General features: G+C 34.0%; 2 protein-coding genes across 2 annotated transcripts in view; one reads left to right on the top strand and one right to left on the bottom strand.

Moving 5' to 3' along the window:
* LOC126746332 (poly [ADP-ribose] polymerase) overlaps positions 1-316 on the bottom strand; it is a 56,608-nt gene extending 56,292 nt beyond the window's left edge. The window contains exon 1 of the mRNA XM_050454578.1: positions 26-316. Coding sequence (XP_050310535.1) covers positions 26-133 — 108 coding nt within the window. The 5' untranslated portion in view covers positions 134-316. The remainder of the gene's footprint in view (positions 1-25) is intronic.
* A 684-nt stretch (positions 317-1,000) lies between these two features.
* Positions 1,001-26,057, top strand: LOC126746406 (cilia- and flagella-associated protein 52). The gene is made up of 13 exons (XM_050454690.1): positions 1,001-1,146; positions 1,203-1,402; positions 4,445-4,562; positions 4,761-5,026; positions 5,076-5,241; positions 5,289-5,479; positions 12,342-12,472; positions 12,528-12,698; positions 12,754-12,931; positions 12,995-13,146; positions 16,106-16,308; positions 22,354-22,572; positions 25,627-26,057. Exons 1-13 carry the CDS (start codon positions 1,074-1,076, stop codon positions 25,971-25,973), a joined length of 2,415 nt encoding a protein of 804 aa, XP_050310647.1. The 5' UTR covers positions 1,001-1,073; the 3' UTR covers positions 25,974-26,057.
* Positions 26,058-26,406: the final 349 nt, after the last annotated feature.

The raw sequence follows: 26,406 nt of genomic DNA, 5'->3' as shown, positions 1-26,406 counted from the left end.
TTAGGCAAGACTTAAAGCTACTTACTTGAGTCAAAGTAGCCAAACGTAAAACCCCTTGAGCAATTGGGGTTTTACAAGCTTTGCAGTTTGCTCGGCCGGTTTTCGAATACTCGGCACGAAATGGCAATTCCATTTTGACCTCAGGAGAGTTAGTTTGGTTATTTAATTTTGTTTAGTTTTCACCTACGGTTTATAGATTAATTAGCGCAGAATAATATGTACCGGCAAAAAACTGTTTTGCGATTTCAGCTTTGATTCAACAACAAACAGCCGGAAAAATGCCAGAAAAGCCAACAAACACCAAAATATAGACAAATTGATTCAAACGTCATGCGTCAATAAGCGCGGGAAAATTGTGACATTTGACGTTTATATTAGGGTGCATTTACATTTAATTTCTTGAGGTTATCCCCGAAAAGCAAGCCAATTAACAAGTTTAGAATTTTCTTTATACTGGATGTTATAAATAATTTAATACAATTTGATAATATTCATACATAATATAAGGGATTGTTCGCCTCTCTCTTATCTTATTCCAGTATATTTATTGGTTAAGTTCGTGGTCTTGGGTCACCAGGAACTTAATAAATATACCTGGACTGCCAATTCAATGAAACCATGAAACGTATTTACTTACTACTAGGGAGCCGACGTTACTCTCTCTGACAAATTTCAGTTGTGCAAATTTCAATTGCAGGTGTAGGGAAAAAAAAACATTTAAAGAAGAGTGAAGTGGCTGTGTTGCTTGAAGGATAATACAAATTAATCAAACAAGATATATTCAGAGCAATTTATCACAGAAAACAGATCAAGGATTATTCCTCAATTGTGTAGAGGAAAATTGTGTTTCCTCAATTTTCCTCTTTGTGTTCTGTGGTTCCTGACTGATCCTGGATGCGTTCAGAATCAACGCGAACAAAGCCAATAATTCAAGTTCGTGTGGGCAAAATCAGCTGATTTTGATTGGCTTGCATGGTTGCTATTGACAACCGTCGACGCTTTTGTAAATAAAGTTCCCATAATATATTTTCGAAAATAAAATTTCATTTTAATTACAGAAATTTGACAAAATCATGTCAAAAATATGCGACACCGATTGTGCTGATGTAAAAGAATTAAAACCAAAGGCGATTATAGGATTTGACGGTATAACATTCTACTTTTACCATGAAAAAAACGCCTTTTTATTGCTTCTGTTGTAGGAAATACAATAAACGGTCTTATTGTCCACCCTAATGGAAAACATGTGGTTTATTGTATGGGTAACAAAATAACGATTTTAGAATGGGCAACCAAGAAGCAATCGTTTTTGGTGGGACATACGAATATTATCTCCTCTGTGTGTGTATCGTCTACAGGAAAGTATATTGCTAGTGGGCAGATTAATCATATTGGTTTTAAGGTTTGTACAAAAAACTTATTTATTAATAATTTATCTATCATATTCATCTAGGTATATGTTCCTCATCCTAATATTATAGAACAGTAAAGTACATAAACAATTTTCTGTAAAGATTATCAAGTATCAGCTCTAGTCGATTTTAGGTACCTATCTCTGATTTTCAACATTTTTGAGTAAGAAATAGTAAGCTAATATTTAATTTAATTTATTCCATACACAGGATCAATCCCATTACAAAAAATATAAATATTTCTGAAAAAGAAATAAAAGCTAGACTACCTAATTACTAATTAACAATAATTATCAGACTTAATCTTAATACCAAGGATAATTAAATCGTTTTACAAGTAGGTGGTAATAATAATCTCTCAAAATCTGAACAATTAACAATACAAAACTAGCTAAGAAAAAACCAAATATATTATCATCAATGACAATAAACAAATGTACAAATTATTAATCATGGAGCAAATTTATTTCAAAAACAAAATCCTACAAACTCTTAATAAGACTTCTAAAATGCAATAAGGAAATTCCCAAAACTTCAATTCCAGTAGAGGTTACTAGCCTCAAGGTTCTTTCGACAGGAGTGTGTAGCATAGTTGGTACCATAATGAGCCAAAGAAAACAATAGATTAACCCTCAGTTTACAGTGTGGAATATTAAATGAAATTTTATTAAGTAGTTCGGGACAAATCACGAGGCCGTTCAAAAGTTTATAAATAAACATTAAATCATTCTCAGTGCATCTCTTAAGTAAACTTCGCATATTTAGCAAGTTCATTGCTACATCATAACAATGGTCATTAGGAACTGGAATGTGAAGTTTATAAAGGCAGAATCGTATAAACTTATTTTGAACTGTCTCCAGTGCCATACAATTATTCATGTAAAAAGGAGACCAAATTATTGATCCATACTCCCAAAAACAGACAATAAGTGATATGTACAACTTTTTAAAGTTTTAACCGACAGACCTTAGATGCTTTAGTTATAATAGTATTCACATGGGTATTAAAATTCAATTGTTCATCAAAAAAGATACCAAGGTCCTTTACTACTTCAATGTACCTAAGGTTAACATTTTCAATAGTATAGGAGGCAATTATCTGTTTGTTTCTTTTGCAGAAACTAATGTAACTGCATTTACCCATATTCAAAGCCAAACTATTACCAACACACACACCATTCACACAATCAATTCAGATCATCTTGCAAGAGAACCATGTCCTGTTCTGAACTGATCACCCTATAAAACTTTAAATTGTAGGCAAATAACAAAAAATTACTATTTTCAAAGCAAACCAAAACATCATTAATGAAAATATTGAACAACAGGGGAGAACAATGACCACCCTGTGGAATCCCAGAGGTCACACTAATAACACAGCTTAACTACGAAGTTAAGCTGTTTAACTTAACTACTTAGTTTAACTTAACTACGAAGTTTAAGCTTCCGTAGTTAAGCTGTGCTAATAAGGTGTCACCTAGCATCACCAATTTGTACCTGCTGAAATTTGTCAGAAAGAAAACTCTGTATATATTACATCCAGTTGCTCACCCCTCTCCAACTCAACTTCACTTAACAGAAGTTCTTTGCAATAAAAATTAATTTGGTCATAAATAAGACTGTCCAGAAGTTTTGGAATGGCAGACTGTATAGTACACTCACAATCCTGTAAATGATCATTTCATTAGCAGCACCACATTTAAATATAAGCGTAATAAAACTGAGTTTCCACTGGGATGGAAAAACTGTCAAGTCTAATGACCTACTGAATAAGATAAAGAGGGGATAAGAGAGGGCACATACACATTTTTTCAAAAAATAATTGGGTATACCATCAGGGCAAGCACTAAGTTTAAAGCCTAAATTTAGTAAATTAAGCCTAAGTTTAAATTTAGTATAGTTTTAGTAAGATATTACAAAATGCATATTACCCAAAACAAAATACAGTTATGCAAGTATAAAATGGGGTTCATTATAAGTGAAGACTTTCATAATGGTAGTTTTTGGCAATCTCACTTTCCAGATTTGACGCCATGCGATTTTTTGTTATGGAGTTATTTAAAGCAAAAGTTATATCTTCGAAGGCCATTTACAGATGGATGATTTGATTCAGAGTATTACTCCGGTTTTGATTAGAAAAATGTTAAAGAACTTTACGATACATCAATTATCTCTACTCAGAGAGTACTGTAGAGAACGCATTGAAGGCGAGCTAATAATGTTCGTTAAAATTATCACAACAATTAATTATTATGGTATTATTTATTTAAATGTCCAACTAAAGTGTTGCAAGACAGACGTTAAGTAATTAAAAGGTTATAAGTGTACAACTATTCAATAAGAAGTAAGACCTTACTTTTTAATAATTATTTTGTTTTGTGAAAATGTGCTTAATATTTTCTGAACGGAAAGGTACAAACATTATATGTAATAAATAAAACATGTTAATCTTCGGTATCCCTAGGTAATTTGATTAAAAAATATGTTTTATGTGCCAGGATGTATTTGCATAGTTGAAAATCGTTTTTAATCCTAACCCACTTGTTTTTCGATATTGTCAAAAATACAGGTACTTTAGTACTCTTGAGCAAATTCACATTTTTTGACAAACCTCAGTATACGACTGTACGAGTAAATGACTAAAATGCCTACCTACTAAAAGTAGGCATACTGTATATTGTTTTTGTTAAAAAAAAGTTTGTTTTTCAATTGAAAGCTACCCTCGAAATATTTTGAGCAGTTGATGGCATGCTAGTCCAGATTATAACAAAAACATTTTGAAATGTTCAGAAATAAAAAAAGGCACTGTGTAGTAAATGAACGTTTCTTTTAATCTCCGGCAGATAATTAATTAAATAAAATTCCAAAATGTACACAGTTTTTCGACCTTTAAAAATTTCAAGTTATAAACCTCGAAGGGCTCAATGTCCGTAGTGCCTCGGGCCTCAATCGCCCTTAATTCGCCACTGCTTTTATAGAGAAACACTCTAAAATACTTAATTAATAACGAGATTTAAAAAATTCTTTTTTAGGCTCGAGTAATAATATGGGATTTTGAGCAACAGAAAATGATTAGTCAACATGAACATCATAAAGTTAGAGTTGAGGCTGTTGTATTTTCAAAAGATGAACGATACTTAATATCATTAGGTGAGTTATATTTAAAAAAATTATACAATTTTTATAATAAGAAAATAAAATTGTGCAATAAGAACAGTTAAGTGAGAAACATATCGTGGAAATACCTGCACTCCAAAAAAAATATTACTGGTACATAATAACTAGTTTATATAGCACATTAATGTTTAAATTGATCTTAAAATTCAATTTGTTTAATTAATGCTCTAGGAGGTAGAGATTGTGGCTCTGTAGTAATCTGGGACATGAAAGGTGGTCAAGTGGTATGTGGCGCCCACGTTTCTAGAGGTGTACAAGGAGAAGCAACTGTACTTTTACCAATGATGAGGAGGGGTCAGTGTTTTATCACAGGGGGAGACTTACATCTAGCCGTTTGGACTATAGATGTGACTGCACGTAGTGTCCGAAGTATTGATGTTGCTATGACTAAACTAAAAAGGAAAGTGATTTGTATGGATGGCAATGAGAGAGATGAGGTATAAAAGTAACATGTATATATGTGAGATTTAGCGTTAATCTGTTTAGGTTTTATATTGTGGCACTACCACTGGCGACGTAATGAAAGTAAGACTCAATTTTCATCATGATATGGAAATATTGGAACCAGTCAGAACACCAAGTGTAGTAGGTTGTTTTGCTAGAATAACGAAAAAGAAACTAAGAAGAGGAAGCGTGGACTTATACCAACAGGGTAGGAAAAGCCTCAAAAGATGTTTATTTCTTACAAGCGTATTTTAGGTGTACGTGCTATACGACGGCTGTTTAGTGGAGAATTGATAATAGGGGCTGGAGATGGTGTTCTGGAGTTAGTAATCGAAGCCGAAAAGCCTGTGATACCCGGTGACATTATGGATGTGAAAATGCCTTCTGTGCCCGCATTGAAAATTCTAAAATCTACTAATGTAAATAGTCCAGTTACTTCCATACAGGTAAATACTCGTAATCAAAAAATGATGGATCGCACACTTCAGAAATTTATTGGGTTCATAATTTTATTCAATTTTTTTTTCCAAAGGCAACTACGGTGGGTAGCACTTATGTGTATCTATAAAATTTGAATGTTAAATTAAATATATTTTCTAATTATTTGTTTTAGCCATTATGCAAATATACTAGTTCAGGACATTCTAAACAACAGCAAATTAATAAATAAAGTCTGAAATCTGATTTTTAATTTAGCGCGACATTTCGATTGGAAAGTATTTCCACTCTTTCGTTGGAAGTAACTGTTGTAACAAGTGAAATGCAACTCTAGTAAATAAAAGAGTTATATAATTATATACTAGAGGTGTGTGAAATCTGGTCATCAGTGAAGCACAATAGATCTTGCAGGGTCCTGACAGTAAGGATCTCCAGTTGTTGGTGTTGGAAATATCAGCACTGAGTGGGCTGAAGATTCTTTGGTTTTGCGTGATGTAAGTTACTTCCTTGGGAATCTTCTTTTCTTCTAATGCTGCTCCTAGTACAAAATCTTTGCTTCTGTTCAATGTATATTGTGGCCATTGAACCAATCATGTTCTGCTATTCCTCACTTGGAAAGATTTGCTGTTAGCTTTTAGCTTTCTCCACATTCACAGAGGATTTGGAATATGCATTCTGGCTGGGTCTGCGATACTAAACCTCGTATGGCTGTCTTCGAAGTTAAGGCTTGATGTTAAATTTTCTGGCAATGCTCTTGATGTTCTCGAAATTCCCTTGATTAACGAAATCATTAAAAATCTTTATAGCGTGCTCCTCAAACCACTGGAGACAACTATGAGCCCATTAAAAGTCCTTCGTCCTGGGCGTAAAACCTATCTTTGAATTAAAAGTAAAAATTACGTAAACCAACCTCTAAAAGGTTCATCACTACCTCCAGTGGAAGTCCAGTGCATTCTGCAAGTGTTGCATCCTGTCTGAGTATTTCCCTGATGATATTAAAGCCGGCCCCAGACGATGTGTGTATGTGGCGAACGTTCGGCATTCGCGGTATTTCGCGAAGCGTGTGGAAGGTCAAGTGAGTGTATCATTCGGCATTCGGCCGCTATCCGAACTGCTGTCGGTTTTAGGGCACGCATCAAAGGAGGTCGCGCTCATTCGCGTTAGCTCCCAGACGGTGTGCTTAGCTACGCACACTTATTTGCCTATCTTGTCTTCAGTCAGAGTCGCGACAAGCTTAGCAGCGGGGGTTTTTGTATAATATTTTTGGTGAGTTGCCTTTTTAAGTATATTTGAAAATTAAAATTAATATTATTTTTAATATTTATTGGTGTTATTATGGAATGGTCTTATGATTTGGTGATTGAATTCTTGGATCTGTACGAATTATATCCCATAATATGGGACCCAAAATACCCAGACCACAAAAATAAGAACAAAGTTGGCCTGGGTGCAAATACATTCATCTTTTTCAAAGACGGACCAAATAAGTGTCGCAGATCTGAAAAGAAGAAAGATATATTTAGAACCCTGCTTAACAAAGTTAAAGCAAGCAACAAATCTGGTGCTGAAACAAATGACATTTTTAAACCAAACTAGTTTGCATTTGAAAAAATGCAAAATGCTTCCTAAAATAACCATATAGGCCGCAACCGCAGCCGCTTGCTCATCGTCACTATCCATATTTTTATTTAAAAAAAACCACGACTACTCATCTCCGCTACTGTTCTATAACTGAGGCCCTGTCAAAGTATATAGATTTCAATGTTAGACTGTGGCCCTGTGGCGAACGTTTGCCAACAAAGATGCGATGTGGAATATATCCCGAATGCCGCAGCGTGTGGGAGGGTAGCCGAAACCGCAGTACGAAGGTACATTCGCCGAATACACGCATCGTCTGGGGCCGGCTTAAGGGATTGTTCCACATTTGCTTAAAGACTCCCAACATCAAAGCCTACTAGCTTATCGCTTCAATGGAAATTCGATACTTAGACTTTACAACTTTACCAATTTTTCAAACTTTCTAAATTTCTGATAATATAAAATTCGTATACAGGGTGGTCCATTAAACTTCAGACATATCTCGAAAACTAAACACGTATCCAGAAAATGTTTTATGTGAAGTTTGAATGGTTTCTAGGAGGCCATAAAATGACGTCATTGGTTTGACCTTAAGTGGATGTCTTCAAGGTCAAATGAAGGTCAACTTCACTTGTTTGCATAGAAACCTCTATTTTTTTAATAGTATCTGATTTAGCGTTAAAAAATTAGTAACTTTCATCTGACACTTTTTTACATGTGACCTCTTCTTTTCAAGATATTAATTCTTCATTCTTTTACGAATTTTTTCCTTGACAATGACATTTGCCCTTGTAGGTAGTATCTGATGATCTATCAAAAGGAGTGAAAGTATCTTATGATAGAATTTTATTATCAACAGAATGGAAAACTTGAAAATAAAACGTACAAAGTTCAAATAAAAGAAATTGAAACGAAAATTATTTCAATAAATGTTCAAAGTGTTGACCTTCCACTTCTATACATTTTTCGACTCGCTTTCTAAACGATCGATGAACAGAGTGCAGCATCTGTGAAGTTATTTGCCCGCAAACCTCCGTGATTCGCAGCTTCATATTTTCGGGAGTCGTCGGTAGATCGGGATATACGATCTCCTTCAAATAACCCCATAGAAACAAAATCTAAGGACGTCAAATCAGGTGACCGTGGCGGCCAGTGGACTGCTCCACCGCGACCTATCCAACGTCCATTGAAGTCCCGATCCAACCGTGAATAATGTGCAGGCTGGTACCACATATTTAGTCTCACTTCAAAACACAACAAAAATTACGGTATTTTTGGCTTGTAAGGACACCATCAATAAAATAAGGTCCTATGACTTTATCATTGATGATGCCACACCAGACATTCACAGACCATGGCCGCTGATATTCTATCGCTCGGAACCACCTGGGATTTTCCACTACCCAATAATGCATTTTATGACGATTAACTAGACCATAGTTTGTAAATGAAGCTTCATCGGTGAACAAGACGCGCAGAAAGAAATTTTTATTTTCACGCAACTGATTTTGGGCCCATTCACAAAACAACACTCTATTTTGGAAATCATTCCCGTGAAGCTCTTGATGTAACGACAAGTAATACGGATTAAACTTGTGGCGTTTCAAACTTCTTGGGACACTTGTTTTGGAGATTCCAGAAGCAGAAGAAATTGACTGCAGCTAAGACGGCAATTTCATTATTTTGACTGGTAATGCTTCTCTTTCGTGATCGATTTATCATTCTCACACTTCCATCTTCTATAAAGTGGTTCACTACACCATAAAATGATGCTCGCGATGGAAGTCGTCGTTGAGGATGTCGCATGGTATACAGTTCAATGGCTCTATTAATATTCCGTTCAGATTCACCGTAGATAAGGACCATTTAAACTTTTTCATTTATTGTTAGGCATTTCATAGTCACTCAACAAAATAGTCAAATACTTGATAACTGTGAACCAAAATAATCTCTCATTTACTTTATTCATCAGTACTTGTTTACAATCGCCTGAAATACCTGGGATAAGCACGTGATATCTGTTCACTATAAAAAAATGTCGCATCATAACAACTTGCATTGATCATTGATCAACAATGCCTTCTCACAACAATATTGAAGAATTGCTGAACCAAAGCTATTCCTGTTTTTAATATCATTGTCAAGGAAACAATTCGTAAAAGAATCAAGAATTAATATCTTGAAAAGGAGAAGTCGCATGCCAAAAAGTATAAGATGAAAGTTACTAATTTTTTAGCGTTAAATCAGATACTATTAAAAAAATAGAGGTTTCTACGCAAAAAAGTAAAGTTGACCTTCATTTGACCTTGAAGATGTCCACTCAAGGTCAAACCAATGACGTCATTTTATGGCCCCCTGGAAACCATTCAAACTTCACATAAAACATTTTCTGGATACATGTTTAGTTTTCGAGATATTGGGATGTCTCAAGTTAAATGGACCACCCTGTACAGTGTACAGGGTGGTCCAATTAAGGGATTCCTGTACAGTGTACAGGGTGGTTGAAAGAGAATGACCTGAACGCGTTTCTCGTAATTTTTCGTACCGGGCACACGGTGCCGGCAACGTCGCGCTGGGCCGACTCCCAGATAAAGTAGCGGATAGTAGAAATTTACGACTGTAGGAATAAAACCATAAAATGCAAATATCTTTGTGCCTTGTGGCATTTTGAAGCAAAAAATAAATATTTTGATTTAAATTTCGATTATTCTCTGAATGTTTTAAATAATTTGGGTAAAAGAAAAAGTGGGTAAGTATAAAATAAATAAAATTCGTATTATTTTTGTATTATATAATATATTAATATTTCGTATAGCCACCTTCAGCTATTATAACTTTCTGAACTCTCAATTCTCCTTCAAGCACTTCACAATAACGATCTGCTGTGAATCGGCCATCAATTTTCCAGCAGATTCCGGGTCCTCGGTGGCTGATCCAAGCCCATATATTTACGGGAAAATGCCCACTTCTTCTTCTGGGTGACACAAATCTTTCGTCATATCTTGAACTCGTCGAAGGTCTGTATACTTTAACTTGTAACCGTTGTAATTACTTTGGAACATCTTTTCATCACTAAATATTAGTCTCTCCCAATAACCCATCGGTAAGCGATTAAACTGTTGGCATATCTGCAACAGGACTTCTTTATTAGTTTCGGTTAACTCAATCTGGTTGCTGGCTGTCCGACATCTCAGATTGCTTGCAGCTAATCTTTTTCGGGCAGCTCTAACACTTGCTGAGAATGCTGTGGTAGACACGGCTTCAACGGCGGATTTAAATGGATTTTCTCGGCAAAAATTAACCAGTCGTTGATCTTGTTAGTCCGAAGTAATTTTTATATTCCCCCCTCGATGTAGGTTTTCCACACTATCGGTTTCTTCAAATTTGCGTTTTAACTTGAAAATGGTGTTTTTGGATATACCAAATTCATCAGCCAGTCGAGAAATTGACCAACCATTTTCTAATTTGGCGATGATGCGGTGCTTAACAAAATCACTTAAACGAGGCATAATTAACACTGTAATAACATTTTGGAACCACGAAAAGGACTAAATAAATTAAGCCCACTTACCCTGGTATTTATAAAAAGGGCTGGAACCAGGTATTACGTATTAATAATACAATATCATAAAAAAGTATTGTAAATTTTGGGAAATGATCGAGGGTAATTCCCTAGTTAAATAACAAGATCGACGGAGCTTCTTTTAAAAAACATTTATTAAAATAAGGTTAACTAGGAGTACAAACGTATGGTGAACAATAATCCCGAACAGCGAGCTTTGACACGGAACTAATGCTAAACTTAACCTAACGACGATCGTATATATAGAGACAATTTACATAGTCAGCTATAATGACTATTCTAGGGATGTAACTCCTCCACCGTCAGATTTTTCAACGTCCTCGTTCATGATCTGCCGAAGTGTCTTCACTGAAATGGCCTTCAGGGAGCTGTATTTCTTCCACTGGTATAGTGAGTGGTGACATGGTTTGATCCACAGAGTCTATACTGCAACAATTTTCCGCAAATGGGACCAATCTTATGCCTGGATAACGTCGAACTGGTCTAGATAGGATGTGGTTTAACACACAGCTACGGTTATGTTTTACCAATGTCCGCAGAACTGCAATCTCTATATTTAGTTGGAAAAAAAAATCTGTCCATTTTCCACTAAAAATGTTAAAACACCTTTGCAGTTTAATGTTTTTGGTAGCGCATGAAGAATTAAAATTCACTTTCGCACAACGGAACTTCCGATAAAGGACGAAATTGCGCTATCCTGTTCGCAGCGCCAGTTAAATAAGAAGATTGACGGAGCTTCTTTTAAAAAACATTTATTAAAATAAGGTTAACTAGGAGTACAAACGTATGATGAACAATAATCGCGAACAGCGAGCTTTGACACGGAACTAAATGCTAAACTTAACCTAACGACGATCGTATATATAGAGACAATTTACATAGTCTGCAATAATGACTATTCTAGGGATGTGACTCCCTAAATTTATTTATTTTAAGTACAGGTAGCTAATCCTCTTTAAAAGTGCCTCGGCGCTCTTATTTCATTATATTTATAATAATACTAACACAATACTGGCCATTCAAGTCATTTAGTAGGTCTACCTGACTTATATTACCTAATAAACAAAATTTGTTTGTGCCTGTAATCCAACATCGTAGCCCGAAAGTCGCCTATCTTGTAGCACAGATGAATAATTATTTTTTTATTAGGATTACTGATATACTGATAAACCCATATTGGTTTTAAAATAATATCCGCTTAGCGTAATTTATCTGCGAGTCGGTCCAGCGCGACGTTGCCGGCGCCGTGCGCCCGGTACGAAAAGTTACAAGAAACGCGTTCAGGTCGTTCTCTTTCAACCGGCCGGGCCTGTACATAACATAGTAGAGGACTGAAAGTCTGAGTTTTTAAAAGTGAACAACTTTACATTTTTACTAAATTATATATTTTTTTCTCTTAGAATTTTCAATCGCCATATTTTTTGCTATGTAATTATTTAGTAAGAAATGTTCTCTGTTCTTTGACAGAAACGCTCTTAAGAACACTATTAATATAAATATATTCTCATGAAAAGATAAATTAAAAAAAAAACAAACAAAGCCTTAACTACCCAATTACTTACCCTAAAAGATTTACCATATATTGCTTATTACTACGCTTAAAGTGACCCTCTATAGAGATTATAAAGCCAAAATCAAAATAAAATTATTCGTTAGAATCTGGTTTGATTTAGAAAAAATAAATAATTTGTAATCTTATTTTCTTTCAGTTAATGGGCGAGGATACAATTTTAGTTGGTACGGCAGCATCAGAAATTTACCAAGTCGGCCTAAGCGACTTTAGTGCCAAATTAATCGTTACTTGTCATACGGCTGCCATATACGACATCACATTTCCGCAGTACGTTAATCTTTTTATCTTAGCTACACTGTCTTTGGATCCGTATTCATTTTAGTGACTTTTCTGAAGTATTTGCCTCGGCCAGTCATAACAACGTTAGAGTATGGTCGATGAGTACCATGCAAGAATTGCTCCGAATCACCGTGCAAAATTTTACATGCTCTAGCGTCGTGTTTACCCATGATGGCAAATCTATTTTAACTGCTTGGAACGACGGTGTAATACGGTAAAAACTCTTAATTCTCTCCTACAGTTTAACTAAGATCAAAGGAATGTTTTAGATCTTTCACACCACTTACGGGCAGGTTAATTTACGCTATTCTAAATGCCCATAATAAAGGCGTTTCTGCTCTTGCCACCACATCTCACGGTCGTATGCTTATTAGTGGTGGCTGTGAGGGTCAAGTAAGGCTTTGGTCCGTGTCACCCTACAGGCAACAGCTAATATGTACGTTAAAGGTGCGTTAAAGTTTTTTTTCTATTTGTTGCATTGATAAAGTTGCGATTTCATCGGTTTTTTAGGAGCACAAGGGTCCAGTTTCTGCCATACATATAAATAAATACGATACGGAGGCGGCAAGCGCTAGCACAGATGGTACCTGCATTATTTGGGATTTAGAGAGACAGTGTCGGCGGCAAATTTTGTTTGCTAAAACACTTTTTTTATGTGTCAAGTGAGTTTTTAAAAAAAATATATTTTATAATTAATTTAATAAACTAAAAATATTAATTTTTTCTCAAGAGACCAAACAAATCTTAGTCTCAAACATATATATTAAAATTTAACGTTTTACATGATGGGTGACTTCAATTTGCCAGGGGTACATTGGTCAAATGCTCATAATGGGGTCCGAGTAGACTGTCCAACAAATTCATCAGCCGTGTTTCTAGCACAAATATATGGTTTTTTTAATATGTACCAAATGATTGATATGCCAAATAGCAGGGATGTGTTCCTGGATCTTCTGTTTACCAACGATAGCGCCATGAAATGTTTTAAGTCTCCAGATCCACTTTTTTGTGACTCAATTCATCATATTTCTTATACCTGTGATTTTAGAGTAGACAACAATGTAATGTTGGATTCACTTAGAGTTGGGGAATTTTATTTTGATTTTAAAAATGGGAACTATCAGGGTTTAAATGATTATCTTTTTTCTATAAATTGGGATACTATTTTTAATGATAGCGATATTAACATTATGGTGTCAGAGTTCTATAACATTTTAAATTTTGGTATACAATGTTTTGTGCCTCAAAAAAAATATAAGACATCTAGCTTTCCTCCACATTTTTCTACCGAATTAAGAAGATTGGTATTTCTCAAAAAAAGTAAGCATAAAAAATACCAACTATCCCATGATAAAAGAGATTATCATGAATTTACCGTTCTGAGAGATCAGTGTAAAAAGTTAAGTCAAGAGTGCTACAGAAATTATCTTGCTACTTTGAATGAGAACTTGACTAGTAATCCGAAAAATTTTTGGAAGTTCGTTAATAAGAAAATAGCATCTAACATTGTACCAAGGGAAATGTTTTTAGATAATAGTGTTGCAACTGATGGTCAGCAGATTGTTGATTTATTCGCTACTCACTTTTCTGCAGTCTATTCAAATGCAAACACAACCCCACCTGAAAAGTCTTTTAGCCAAATTAATATTGACTGTCCTGTCATAAGTCTGGCTGAGATGTTTGATAAGCTGGGGGCTTTGCCTAATAAGTTAATGATTGGTCCAGATGGAATCCCCAATATTCTTTTAAAAAACTGTCGATATGCACTATCACAGCCACTATGTAAACTTTTTAACTTGTCTCTTATTTCTGGAACATTTCCAGACATATGGAAAGAAGGTTATATTTCTCCTATTTTTAAATCAGGGTCGAGGGATGATGTCAGAAATTATCGTAGTGTGTCCATAGTGTCATCCATCCCCAAAATTTTTGACAGCCTTATGTTTACCCATTTAAATTGGCAATGTAGAGAAATTATTGTTGAGGAACAGCATGGTTTTAGAGGTGGTCGGTCCACTCTTACAAATTTACTCATATACCACTAGAAGTTGTCAGATGCCTTGGAGAGGGGGTATCAAATTGATGCTGTATATACAGACTTCTCCAAGGCGTTTGACAAGGTAAATCATTTGTTATTAATTGAAAAATTGAGAAATATAGGTTTTTCTGATAGATTGCTAAAATGGTTGCTTAGCTTTCTTAGTGATAGAAAGCAAGTGATTAAACTTGGTAATTTTATGTCTAAGGTGAAGTTTGTTCTGGAGTGCCACAAGGCGGACACTGCTCTCCTTTACTATTTAGTTTGTTTGTTAATGACCTTAGGAATGTCTTGGAGTATTGTGAATTTTTAATGTTTGCTGATGACCTCAAACTTTTCTTGGTTATTATGAATGAACTTGATATCAGCCTCTTACAGAAAGATCTTGATAGCCTTTCTCTGTGGTGCCGAAATAATTTGTTGGATTTGAATATTAATAAATGCTTCCAAATTTCATTTCATAGGAAAAAAGTAGGATACCATCATTTTACACAACTAACGGCCAGAAACTTCAATTAAAGGATGTTGCTAAGGATTTAGGAATACTGTTTGACACGAAATTAAACTTCTGCCATCATATAGACCAAATAGTAGTAAAAGCTAATAGAATGTTGGGTTTTACGCTTAGAAATTGTGAGGGGTTATCATTGCAAGCTGTCAAATCTGTATATGTGGGATTGGTACGATCACAACTTGAGTATGGCTCAATTATCTGGACTCCCCAGTATAATGTCTATAAGTCACTACTGAAGAGTGTGCAAAACAAATTTTTAAGATATTATAACTACATGTTTAATTTGGATCTTATTGCTAATCATGATTATTCCCAAATATTGAATTATGTTAAAGTTTTGTCTTTGGATAAAAGAAGAACAATATTTGACATCTGTTTTATCTATAAGTTGTTGAATGGTATTACATCCTGTCCGGATTTACTTTCCCAAGTTAAATTTTCTATTCCTCAGAGAACACTTAATATTTTACAAAATAATTTATTTCATATTGGGTTCCATAGAACCAATTATGGTAAAAACTCTTTTTTGGAGAGATCTCTAGATTTTTTGGATCGGGAGGAGAGGCTAGATGTTTTTAGCAATTCATATGGGTCTTTTAAGGGTAGTTTAATGAAAATTTTGAATACTTAGTATTGTTCAATTAATATTTTTAATTAATATGTTGTTTGATGGGTGAACCAAGTGAGAATTTATGTTCCTAATCTATTAGTTAATACAAAGATATTTTTTTTTTGTTTATTTACTTTAGAGTCTTTTTTTTTAGTACTTTAACTCTTAATAGTTTAAGTAAGGATTATTAATTATTGACATAACTGTATTTTATAATTTATTTTTTTTTGTAATGGGGGTTTCCCATTTAATGAATAAAAAAATAAAAAAAAATACAGCTACACGTGTTTCGCTCCTAATAGAGTATCATCAGGTCTTACACCATTAGACTTTAGAGCTACAGAGTGTAGTGAACCCCTTTTAAAAAAGGTTTTTTTTTTAATGTAACGTGTAGGTATAAGTGTAAGGTCCTGGTGATGCTTCGTTGAGGACGAAACCGTTTTTTACCGAAATTTCCAGGTACTATCCGACTGGAGTTCAAATTTTAACTGGAGGATCCGACAGAAAGGTGGCATATTGGGAGGTACTTGATGGTTGTCTCGTTAGAGAACTTGAGGGATCACCCACGGGCACGATTAACACTTTAGACATTTCGCCGAGCGGTGAATATTTTGTTACCGGGGGAAACGATCAGATTATCAAGTTGTGGAAGTATCAAGAGGGTGAGTCGTACGGAATCATTTTAAATTAAAAAAAAATTGTGAAGGTCAATATTTTAATGCGACTAAAACGAAAGGATCTGTAATAGAGATGAGCGCGATCTGGTGATTTATTAGGAACGGCGTGATTCGGCAATCACCGTTCTTTTAAACGGTGACCGTGATCACTGTATTTTTAATATTTACATTCAAGGAGTCGCCTGGTGGCGGGCCAACTGGCCGGGCTGTGGTTAAAAGCTGTAAAAATATCAGTCATCACTCATACGTCATACGCATTTAGCTTGAAGTCGTTCCATGACAATATACACTATTGGAACGGTAACAGGTATCTCGAAATCACGGGTCGCCGTGATATGAATATTTCAGTCACCGCCGTTATTGGCGATTTCCAAATCACGGTGACAAAATCACCGATCAATAGTGTAATATCGCTCATTTCTAATCTGTAAGTTAACTCTTTGTTTTACTAATAATTTCGGCCATCTGGTGGAGAGTAAAAATCGTTTAAATCGTTAGCACAATTATTGTTGTGCCTTGGTTTAAAATTAGTGAAAAAATACCTAAAGGCAGAAAAATATTTTAAACCCTGGACACATTGTGTCTTGGACATATTGTCTTTTAAACACACACACAAATGTTTAAAATGCATTCAAATAATGTTACACCAAAAAATTACTCTCAGTTGCCTAAAAGACAAGGAAAAATATATCTAAAAGCATGGAACAGAAACTATTTTTTATTTTAGAAGAAATTTTAAATGCCTGATGGAATAAAATAGAAAATTACTTTAAATGCCATAAAAGAACATAAAAAACGACGTTAAATGCCTGAAATAAAAAGAATTGCTTCAAAATGCCTAGGAGATGTAAAAATGTTAAATTGTAATTAATTAATAAGCTGAGTTTTACAAAAATCGTAACTAAAAAACATCGTCCATTTTATGGTCAAGTGGCCTCCATTAACATAAGTTTCAGCTTAATAAAAACTTATCTCATTCTTTTAATCTCCTCTATGACTCGACCCTTGAAGCTGACTGGTCTACTGTGTATTTATCCTCTAACGTTAATGATGCATGTGGAGCCCTATATGATATATTGAATGGCATATTTGCCGCACACATTCCTCTTAAACAGCAACGTAAAAGAAGATTTCCAAATTATTATTCTCGAGAATTGATCAAGTGATTAATTGATTAAATGTACAATTCTCCATTCTTTCAAAATAAATTCTATTCTCTTAGACGCCTTATCAAACTACAAATACGCAATGAATATAAGTTGTATATATCAAACACCGAAAGGAATATATCTTTGGACCCATCTAGCTTTTGGAATTTTATTGGTTCTAAGAAGGCTGGCACCAGGATTCCTGGTATGATGAGGCTACCCGATGACGTGGTAATTAAATGTCCCACAAGATATAGTTGATGCTGTTGCACTGTTCTTTGGTGAGGCATTTATACAATCAAATTTCATTAACCATTCCTCGACGTCTGATAATGTGCCCCACTTTGACATTTCTAACGTTGATGCTTCCCCGATTATTTTGGCTAGTAAAAAACTTAAAAATAACTTAACATCTGGTGTAGACGGTGTGCCTAGCTTCTTGGTTAAAGATTGCATTGGTATCCTGGCTGATCAGCTGACCTACATTTTCAACTTAATACTGTCAACAGAACAAATTCTTGAAATTTGGAAGACTGCTAAAATAATACCTATTTTAAAAGCTGGAGAATCTGATCAAATCGTGAACTACAGGCCAATCTCATTGCTCTGTAACTTCTCAAAAATTTTCGAAATTATCCTGAATCGGTCGCTATTTAGTTACGCAAAAGAACTCATCTCTGTAGACCAGCATGGATTTTTTAGCGGGCGCCCTTGTGTTACTAACTTATCCTGTCTGTCTAGCCACATCTGTGAATCACTTGATGTTAGGGATGGGAAGACCCGGTTCTTTTTGATGACCCGTTTATTTCCAGGTCATTCATTGAAATGACCCATTCGCCAAGATTTGTTCATTTAAATGATAAGGTCGTTCAAATTTCAATAAACTTGTAGGGTCTAAGCACTATAAAAACAGGCAAGCATAACTCACATCACAAGTCAACAACTCATCGGTCATCGGTCACCTGCGACCTGTTCGTAGTTTGCCGCGATTTTGCTTCCGGCAGTTCCGGCACTTCGGCCCGATTCGGCCGCGACTGTCTCTCTATGACGATAATCGATCGTTGAACACAAGAGTCTACGTAACAACTTTTCAGATAGAGCGCACTGGTATTGCCCCGTCGCCTTATCGCCCCGTGGCCCCGTCAAGCCATCGCTGAAATTGTATTACAATTGTTGTACCTGTATAATAAATAAAACGTTTTTCGAGGCTGAAAGCTGAAATGGTTGTTTTAATTTAGATAGATTTACTGGTGACACGTTAATTGTGTTATTTTAGGTATATTAGTATTAATAAAATCTGTTTTTTAACAGTTTTATTCATCTTTGGCCCGTATCTAAAATACATGTACATTTTGATTGTTTCAAATATTGCACTAACTTTTTTACTTTTGAACTACTTCTACTTAACCGATTGTAACAAAATTTTACACAAATATTGGGTTCTTGTCTTATGACCAGCAACCCCTAGGTAGGTACCTTAATAGAGGGAGGAGATAGCTTTATGATTTTAAATTAGAATAAAGACAAATTTAATAAAATACCTCGTTTTAAAGGTTTCATTCAGCCAGGTAAAATTGTGCAGTCATAGAAGTAATAAAATGCTAATTAAAAGACCAGCCAAAAACCAGAAAATAAACGCCTGCGAAAATTGGCCAAAAAAGGGCTTTTCTGGATAGATGAGATCTAAGAATCTAAAAGGTTTTTTGCTATGGGGTTTTAAAATATTTGTTCAGAATGGACAAGACTTCAACTAGACTTCTGTAGTTTTATTTTTTTTAATTAGGCATAAAATCATATTAAAAACAATGCTTAAACATACAAAAAATTAAGGTAATTTTTAACGCTATATTTTAGTTGTTTAGAATTTAAATTTCAAAAAATTGATTTTACAGATGTCTAGATTAATCCATTAACTAACAATTTTATAAAAAAAATAATATTAAAAAAGCTAGTTTCTTAGATCTCATCTATCCAGAAAAGGCTTTCAATGCAGTTTTTACCGGCTAAATTCTAATATCGTTGAGTGATTGCTAATCGATATCGTTGATTGATAATCGATCGTACTAAACGTCACCCCTTCTGTACTACTTTGAACCCTTCTGTACTATTTTTGAAATTTTCTTGGCTGAATTGGATTACGCTCTTAAGGCTGCTGCGCAATTCATGCCCGGAAAAAATCTTGTTTAGATACCTATAGGTATATAGAATCAACGTAAACAATAGGCAATATAATAGGAATTTTTATGTTATTTAAGATTTTTTTGGATCAACTTTCGTTTTCTTTTTGGTTTACTCAACAATCATTCCAACCTAAAATTATGACAACGTCAAAGTCAAAAAATAGATGCAAAAATAAACAATACTTACTTTGAATAAAAAATAAAAAATACTTTAAAAAGTGCAAAAATAAAAAAAACTTTTTTTCGATATTATAAGTTGAAATGAATTCGAGTTCAAACATAATTTTGACTGTCCCACTTAATTTTGTTATTAAGATTTGTTACACACATTATAGTTTTGCACTGTATAGGGAATAAAAATAATATAATTTTTATTTAAATAATAAGGGTTTTTAAGGAAAAAATGCGATATGCCTTAGTGCGAGAAAAAAAAAAGTACCTACCTATCTATTTTTTTTCCCTAAAGGGGCGTATATCTCATCAGTAGGAATTCCTATTAATGAGATATAGGTACAGGCCCCCAAAAGACGCTCCTAAAAACATTTTTTAAAAGACAAAATACTGTCCCAAAGAGTATGAAAGTAAATACCACACTCTCGAAACAAAAATCGACGGGTCCGACTAGACTTTAAAAAAAATTGAAACCTTTTATAAGGTAGGCAGGTAGTAATAAAACAAAGCATATTTTATTACTACCAGGTATATCCGTAAAATAACTCAATAATGTCACCAGTATAATTAAATCTATCAAAATCAAAACAACCATTCCGTTCGGCTTCAAAAACCTAATATAATTTTATCTAAATACAATCAATACAGGATAATATAAAGTGCAAGTACATATTTAAATGAATCGACGGGGCCACGGGGCGATCAGGCGACGGGGCGAAACAGTGTGCTCCATCGGAAAAGTTGTTACGTAGACACTAGTCTACGTAAGCTGCCGGAGTCTAGTTTAGCTTAAGGTCGTTTGAACGATAGGGTCACAGAGCGTGATCAAACGGGTCGCGGGTCGTTGCAAAGATTCGGTCATTTTGACCGAATCATTCACGAACGACACATCCCTACTTGATGTTAATACTCAAGTCGATGTTATTTATACCGACTTCCAAAAAGCCTTTTTGATCGAATAGATCACTATATTTTGCTGCATAAATTAACTTAGTATGGTTTTTCAGGGAGATTATTTAATTTATTTCATTCCTACTTGATTGGTAGATCTCAATATGTTGAGTATGAGGGCTTTAAATCGAAACTTTTTAACGTAACGTCGGATGTGCCACAGGGTTCGAACCTGGGTCCGCTCCTGTTTAGTTTTTTTTATAAATGACTTGATTGAGTCACTCACTTGTCATAGGCTGGCTTTTGCCGATGATTTGAAGCTATATTTAAATGTATATGGTTTGGAGGATTGTGTTTTTCTTCAGAACTGTCTAAATACATTGGAGGTATGGTGCGGTGTTAACAGGTTAGGCTTGAATGCGGCTAAATGTAGTGTGGTCAGTTACTCTAGATCAAAAACACCCTTAAATTTTAATTACTTTATTAATGATACTATTTTGAGTAGATTGGAGCAAATTACTAGTCTTGGTATCACCTTTGATTCTGAATTTATATTCGTTCTACACTTCAACAACATAGTCAAGTCGGCCCTGAGAAGGCTTGGGTTCATAATTAGAAATTCTCAGAGTTTTACTTTGGAATCTACATTAAGACTGCTTTTCTGTTGCTTTGTGAGATCAAAACTGGAGTTTGGCTGCATTATATGGAACCCGCTCTATCAGAATCATTTTTGGTCTCCTTGAATCTGTTCAGCGTAGATTTGCTTTGAAGTTTTTGGCCTTCAGGCAGGATTGCATATATCCGGTAAGAGGGTTTGATCATCGGCAACTATTGGAACGCTTCAATCTACATCTTCAATCTTCAATCTACTTCTTCTCTGTAAAATTATTGCATGGGTTACTGAATGGATTCATTGATAGTCCTGTACTTCTTTCTCGTGTACGTTTCATGGTGCCTAGGCTTAATGCTAGACATCGCCTAACATTCTTTCTGCCAAGGCCTCATACTAACATCCTGTTGAAATCGCCACTATATACAATATGCGCTATATTTAATCGGATCTGTCACATGTGCGATATAAATTTCTCTCCGGTTCTTGTCGATATCTTGGTGCATCATTACTTTTGGGATTAAGACCCATGTGTTTAAGTTAAGACCATGTATTTTGTTGAATATGTGATTATCTTGTTAAACTTTTATAATTGGGTTTTTATATCATATTAATAGTTATTTGTTCTAATTTTTTTGATAACTTTTGCGATTGTGACTTTACTTTTTTTCTTTTCTTTTCATTCTTTTAGGTTTGTTTGTGTGTGTTTTTTTTAACTATATTTTTCATTGTTTTGCAACTGTTTCCTATTATTGGGCAAGTTGCCAGTTGGAAATAAAGGCTTATTATTATTAAGCAGCGACGGAATGACCCAATCTCACATCTGAACAGCGGGTCAATGTTTCCTGAGACCGAGACTTGGTGTTTTCTGGCTCATTCTGTCACTATTTTAAAAATCTTTTTTTATACTTGGATCCGATACCCTAATCTACATCTTAATCCCTTTAAGCCTGAAGTAAAATAAATGCACTTGTAAAAGCTTCAAAAAACATCGGTCTAATGTATAATGTAATTTTTATTAAACTTTTAGGGGTGACAACCCACATAGGACTAGGCCACGAGGCAGTTATCACTTCGGTACATTTTAGCGCCAATGGTAAATATATAATTAGCGGAAGTGCCGCGGGCACTATTTTTATCTGGGAATGTCCGCAAGATGAGAAGGACGGCAAGCAAGAGAAAGAGACTGAGAAGGCGCAATTAGAAAACAGGACTGGAGAAGCTGGACAGGTTGAGGAGAATATTAGGGGTATGATTTTGATTTGGGTTCGAAAAGTTCATCAAGGTATTAAGTTATTTAAAGTGGACTCGCGTTTCTGGGGAGAATCTGCCCAACCAAATACATGATGATAGCCATACAGGGTCTCCCAGATAAAATCACATACATTTCGTAAACGGTAAGAGATATAGTTTTGGGTTAAATGGGGAAAAAGCTGTGCTATTCCAAGCTCAAGCAGATGCGATGTTAAGATCCAAGATATCTACAGGGCTTTACAAAATATCGGTCTAATTCTAAAAGTTAGGTTTTTAGAAAACCTGCAATATCGTCTCCATTTTGAATCCGATTTTAATAAAATTTGGTAATTTTAGCTTATCTACTACAACTAATCGACTGATGTTAATGATATTTTTCTAGGAATTTTTAGATTATTTGCAACCTTGGTCAACTTTGTTATTTCTTATGGACGCCATATTGGATTTATAAGTCATTAAATAACACGTAGAAAGACCTCTTCAACCATGTATAACAACCCTATCTTGATATGCCGGAAAACATAAATTTATTGAAAAAAACATTTTGTCACTGCAAGTTGGCTGCTAATCAATTATTTGTTTTTTTTTTTTAATTGAAACAAGAAAGTTATTTCATTAATTTGTTTAATGAAATTAAACAAATAACAATCAACAATTAACCAAAATAAAATTAGTTAATAAAGTGTTCAAAAAGACCTCCCTTTTTAGTTAATACACAATGTTCCCAAATTCGACGGTTACCATTGGAATCTCAGAAACCGTGAGAGTTACGGGGTCGATTAAATGGAGGCAAAGTTGCGTAATTTGATTAAGTTAAATTAAGTTAAATTTGTTTCCTTTCTTATATTTGTAATTTTATACTATTTTTATTAGCATTGTAGTTTTTTATTGACAATACCTATACATTGTTATGATGTCGATGGAAATATATGATTTGATTTGAAATTAATATTGTGACCTTAGGTGAATCAAATTATATATTAGTTTTTATTAATAGTTATTAATTAGCCAAAATATCTGAAATATAATAATAATAATAATAATAATAATAATAATAAATATTTTTTATTTGCATAGAAGGAACAAAAAAAATACAAGTTCAAAATCTAGCAATAAATTTACGCAAATAAAAGGCCTACAAATTCAGAATTCTGCCATGGCAGATTCTGGTCTTTAACATTGTGGCCCCACACTTCATTAAAAAAAAATGGTAATTTCAGTAACGCTCATTAACAGTAACGCTTAACTAATAACTGATTAAATACAGCTTTTTCTTTAATCATATACCTAATAAACCTACATAATACTACATAAGAGTTCTAAATTTGACAGTTTAACATCAAGCAAAACAATACACACTGCAAATACCCAAAAAACAGATTAAATTTTTTGTTAAATAACAAAAAATAGAAAAATTATTGCAGACAATAAATAAATAAATAAAATGATCCCAATACCAAAAATTGTAATAAATTACTTAAGAAAACAACCATTCAAAAAGTTTAAAAAAAAAACTTAAATTATATACCCTGCTGATTCATTAGATTTACAATCATCCTCCTACGAAAAGTATTACAAGAAATTAATAATTGGTCCGGATCCAAATTTAAAGAATTTATTTGATAAGCAAAATTGTAAGAAAAAAAACGTTTAAATAACTGTGTTTTATGTCTCAAAATGAGAATAGTATTTCTTCTTAAATTTAAATGGTGTACATCATTTCTAAAAGTTATTTTTTGATAAAGATAGGGCGGACTACGATATATTAAAATTTTATAAAAAAATGTTAAAGAATGAGCAATTCTTCGATTATGCATATTAAGCTATCCAAGTTCGTGAAGTTTATGGGAAATGCGGTTTCTCCTACGAATGCCAAATATTAGTCGAATGCAAGAGTTTTGAAGCTTTTGCAGTCTACCCCTATCCTCATAATCAAGACACCAGCCATACACTACATCACAGTAATTACATTGTGAAAGGACCAATTAATCACATAAAAGCTTCTTAATATATTTACTTAAATAGTGTCTATGCAAATAAATTAATTTCAAAGCAAGATATACCTTTTTAAGAATATTAGACACGTGATGTTTAAAACGAATATTATTATCTACTATAAGGCCCAAACTCTTACATTTGTCAACAACTGGAATTCTTTCATCCCCCAATTTAATGTTTATACCATTTAAAATATTATTTACATTAGTTCGATTACCTATGAACATTATAGATGACTTCGAAGGATTTAATTTGAATAAATGCTTTGAAGAAACATCACAAATAGCTTGTAAATCTTGATTAATTTTAAACTCAGCCATTTTAAAATCTCCTGGTAAAAATGAATAATATAACTGCGTGTCGTCTGCGTAAAAATGATGGACACAATGCTTTAAATTGAAGATAAAATCTAGACGTGTAAATGATAAAAAACAAGGGTCCTAAAATACTACCCTGAGGCACACCACTTTCAACTTCCAAAGGATCAGATATGTCGTTATCTATTTTAACACGTTGAATCCTATTATTTAAATAAGAGGCAATTAAATTAATAGCAGCATCAGAAAAGCCAATATAATGAAACAAAGACTTTAAAATAACTCTGTAAAATAACTCTTAAATATAACTCTGCTTTAGTAATTGCGTGACATGCATCAAAATAATAAAGACATCAAATATTTGTCAATCACAGAAATAATCATGCCGAATTACTGAAATAACTCGCAATGGGAATCTATTTTTAAAAATTATTTAACAGATTGGGAATTATCTTATAATACCTGGTAATAATTGTTTCATCACTGATTTGTTTAAAACCACATACATACTTTAATTATTAATGATTTATTTAAATTTTAGCGGATATCTAATGCGATTACTTTATAGTTCATATAAATTGTTTGAGCGGTCATGATATTACCGATAAATTTTCACCTCGGATAATATTCTCGCTTATGTTATTTAGGTCACTGTTCAAATATTAAAAATCGATTCCTTTTATTTGTTTTAATTTTGTCACTATTGTATTATTAATTTAGTTTAACATTTTTAGATCTTCCCACGGCCCGATCAAACCCCTCTAGTACATCTCGCAGTTCACACCACAGTGTTCACGGTGAAGGTTGTGACTGTTGCAACTGTTGTCCCCCCAGTCAAAGAAGCAACAGCAGTGGACACTCGACCCGGTCCAACCCTTGTAAAACCGTTTGCGATACGTTTTCGGTATCGAGCAATAGAAGTAGCAAAAAAGATGCTACAAAGCAAGAGCCTAAAGTTGAAGTCGAAAAGAGGAATTCTCAAATTTCGATAGTGAAACAGGGAAATTCCAAAGAGGGTAGTATTAGAAGCAAAGGGTCGGGCAAAGGGTCGCAAATATCTACACCAAAGAAGCAAGGTTAAGGAGTAAGACTGATGAAACTGTTATTTTATTTATTTATTTTTTATTTTATTCAATTTTATGAATATACAAGGTTTTCCAACAAACGATTTAACTTTTATTAGAGCTTTAAAGAATGTTTTATAGCTTGTTACGTTTAAAATATTATAAGATCCTGTTTAATCAATGAAAAGAGCCCACTCAACTAGGTTCTAAGTTGGTCTTGAATATTTAAGACCGATTGTAGATTGTGGAAGGAGTCAATACCATCAAGGCCCAAGAAGAATCATTGTTTGGAGTCAGGCAAAATTTAAATAAAAGAATTAGATAATGTGTCCTAGTGGATGGTGAACATTTTGAACAATTATTATTATCAACAGCCTTTTCTAATTTTATCGTTGTTAATTAAATTTTAGATTAAGTGTTCATACGCAACCTAATAAAAAAATGCGTTTA

This window comes from Anthonomus grandis, chromosome 1, assembly GCF_022605725.1.
Source record: "Anthonomus grandis grandis chromosome 1, icAntGran1.3, whole genome shotgun sequence".
Taxonomy (NCBI): Eukaryota; Metazoa; Arthropoda; class Insecta; order Coleoptera; family Curculionidae; genus Anthonomus; species Anthonomus grandis.
The sequence above is the reverse complement of the archived record's forward strand: the minus strand, read 5'-3'. Positions and strand labels throughout refer to the sequence as shown.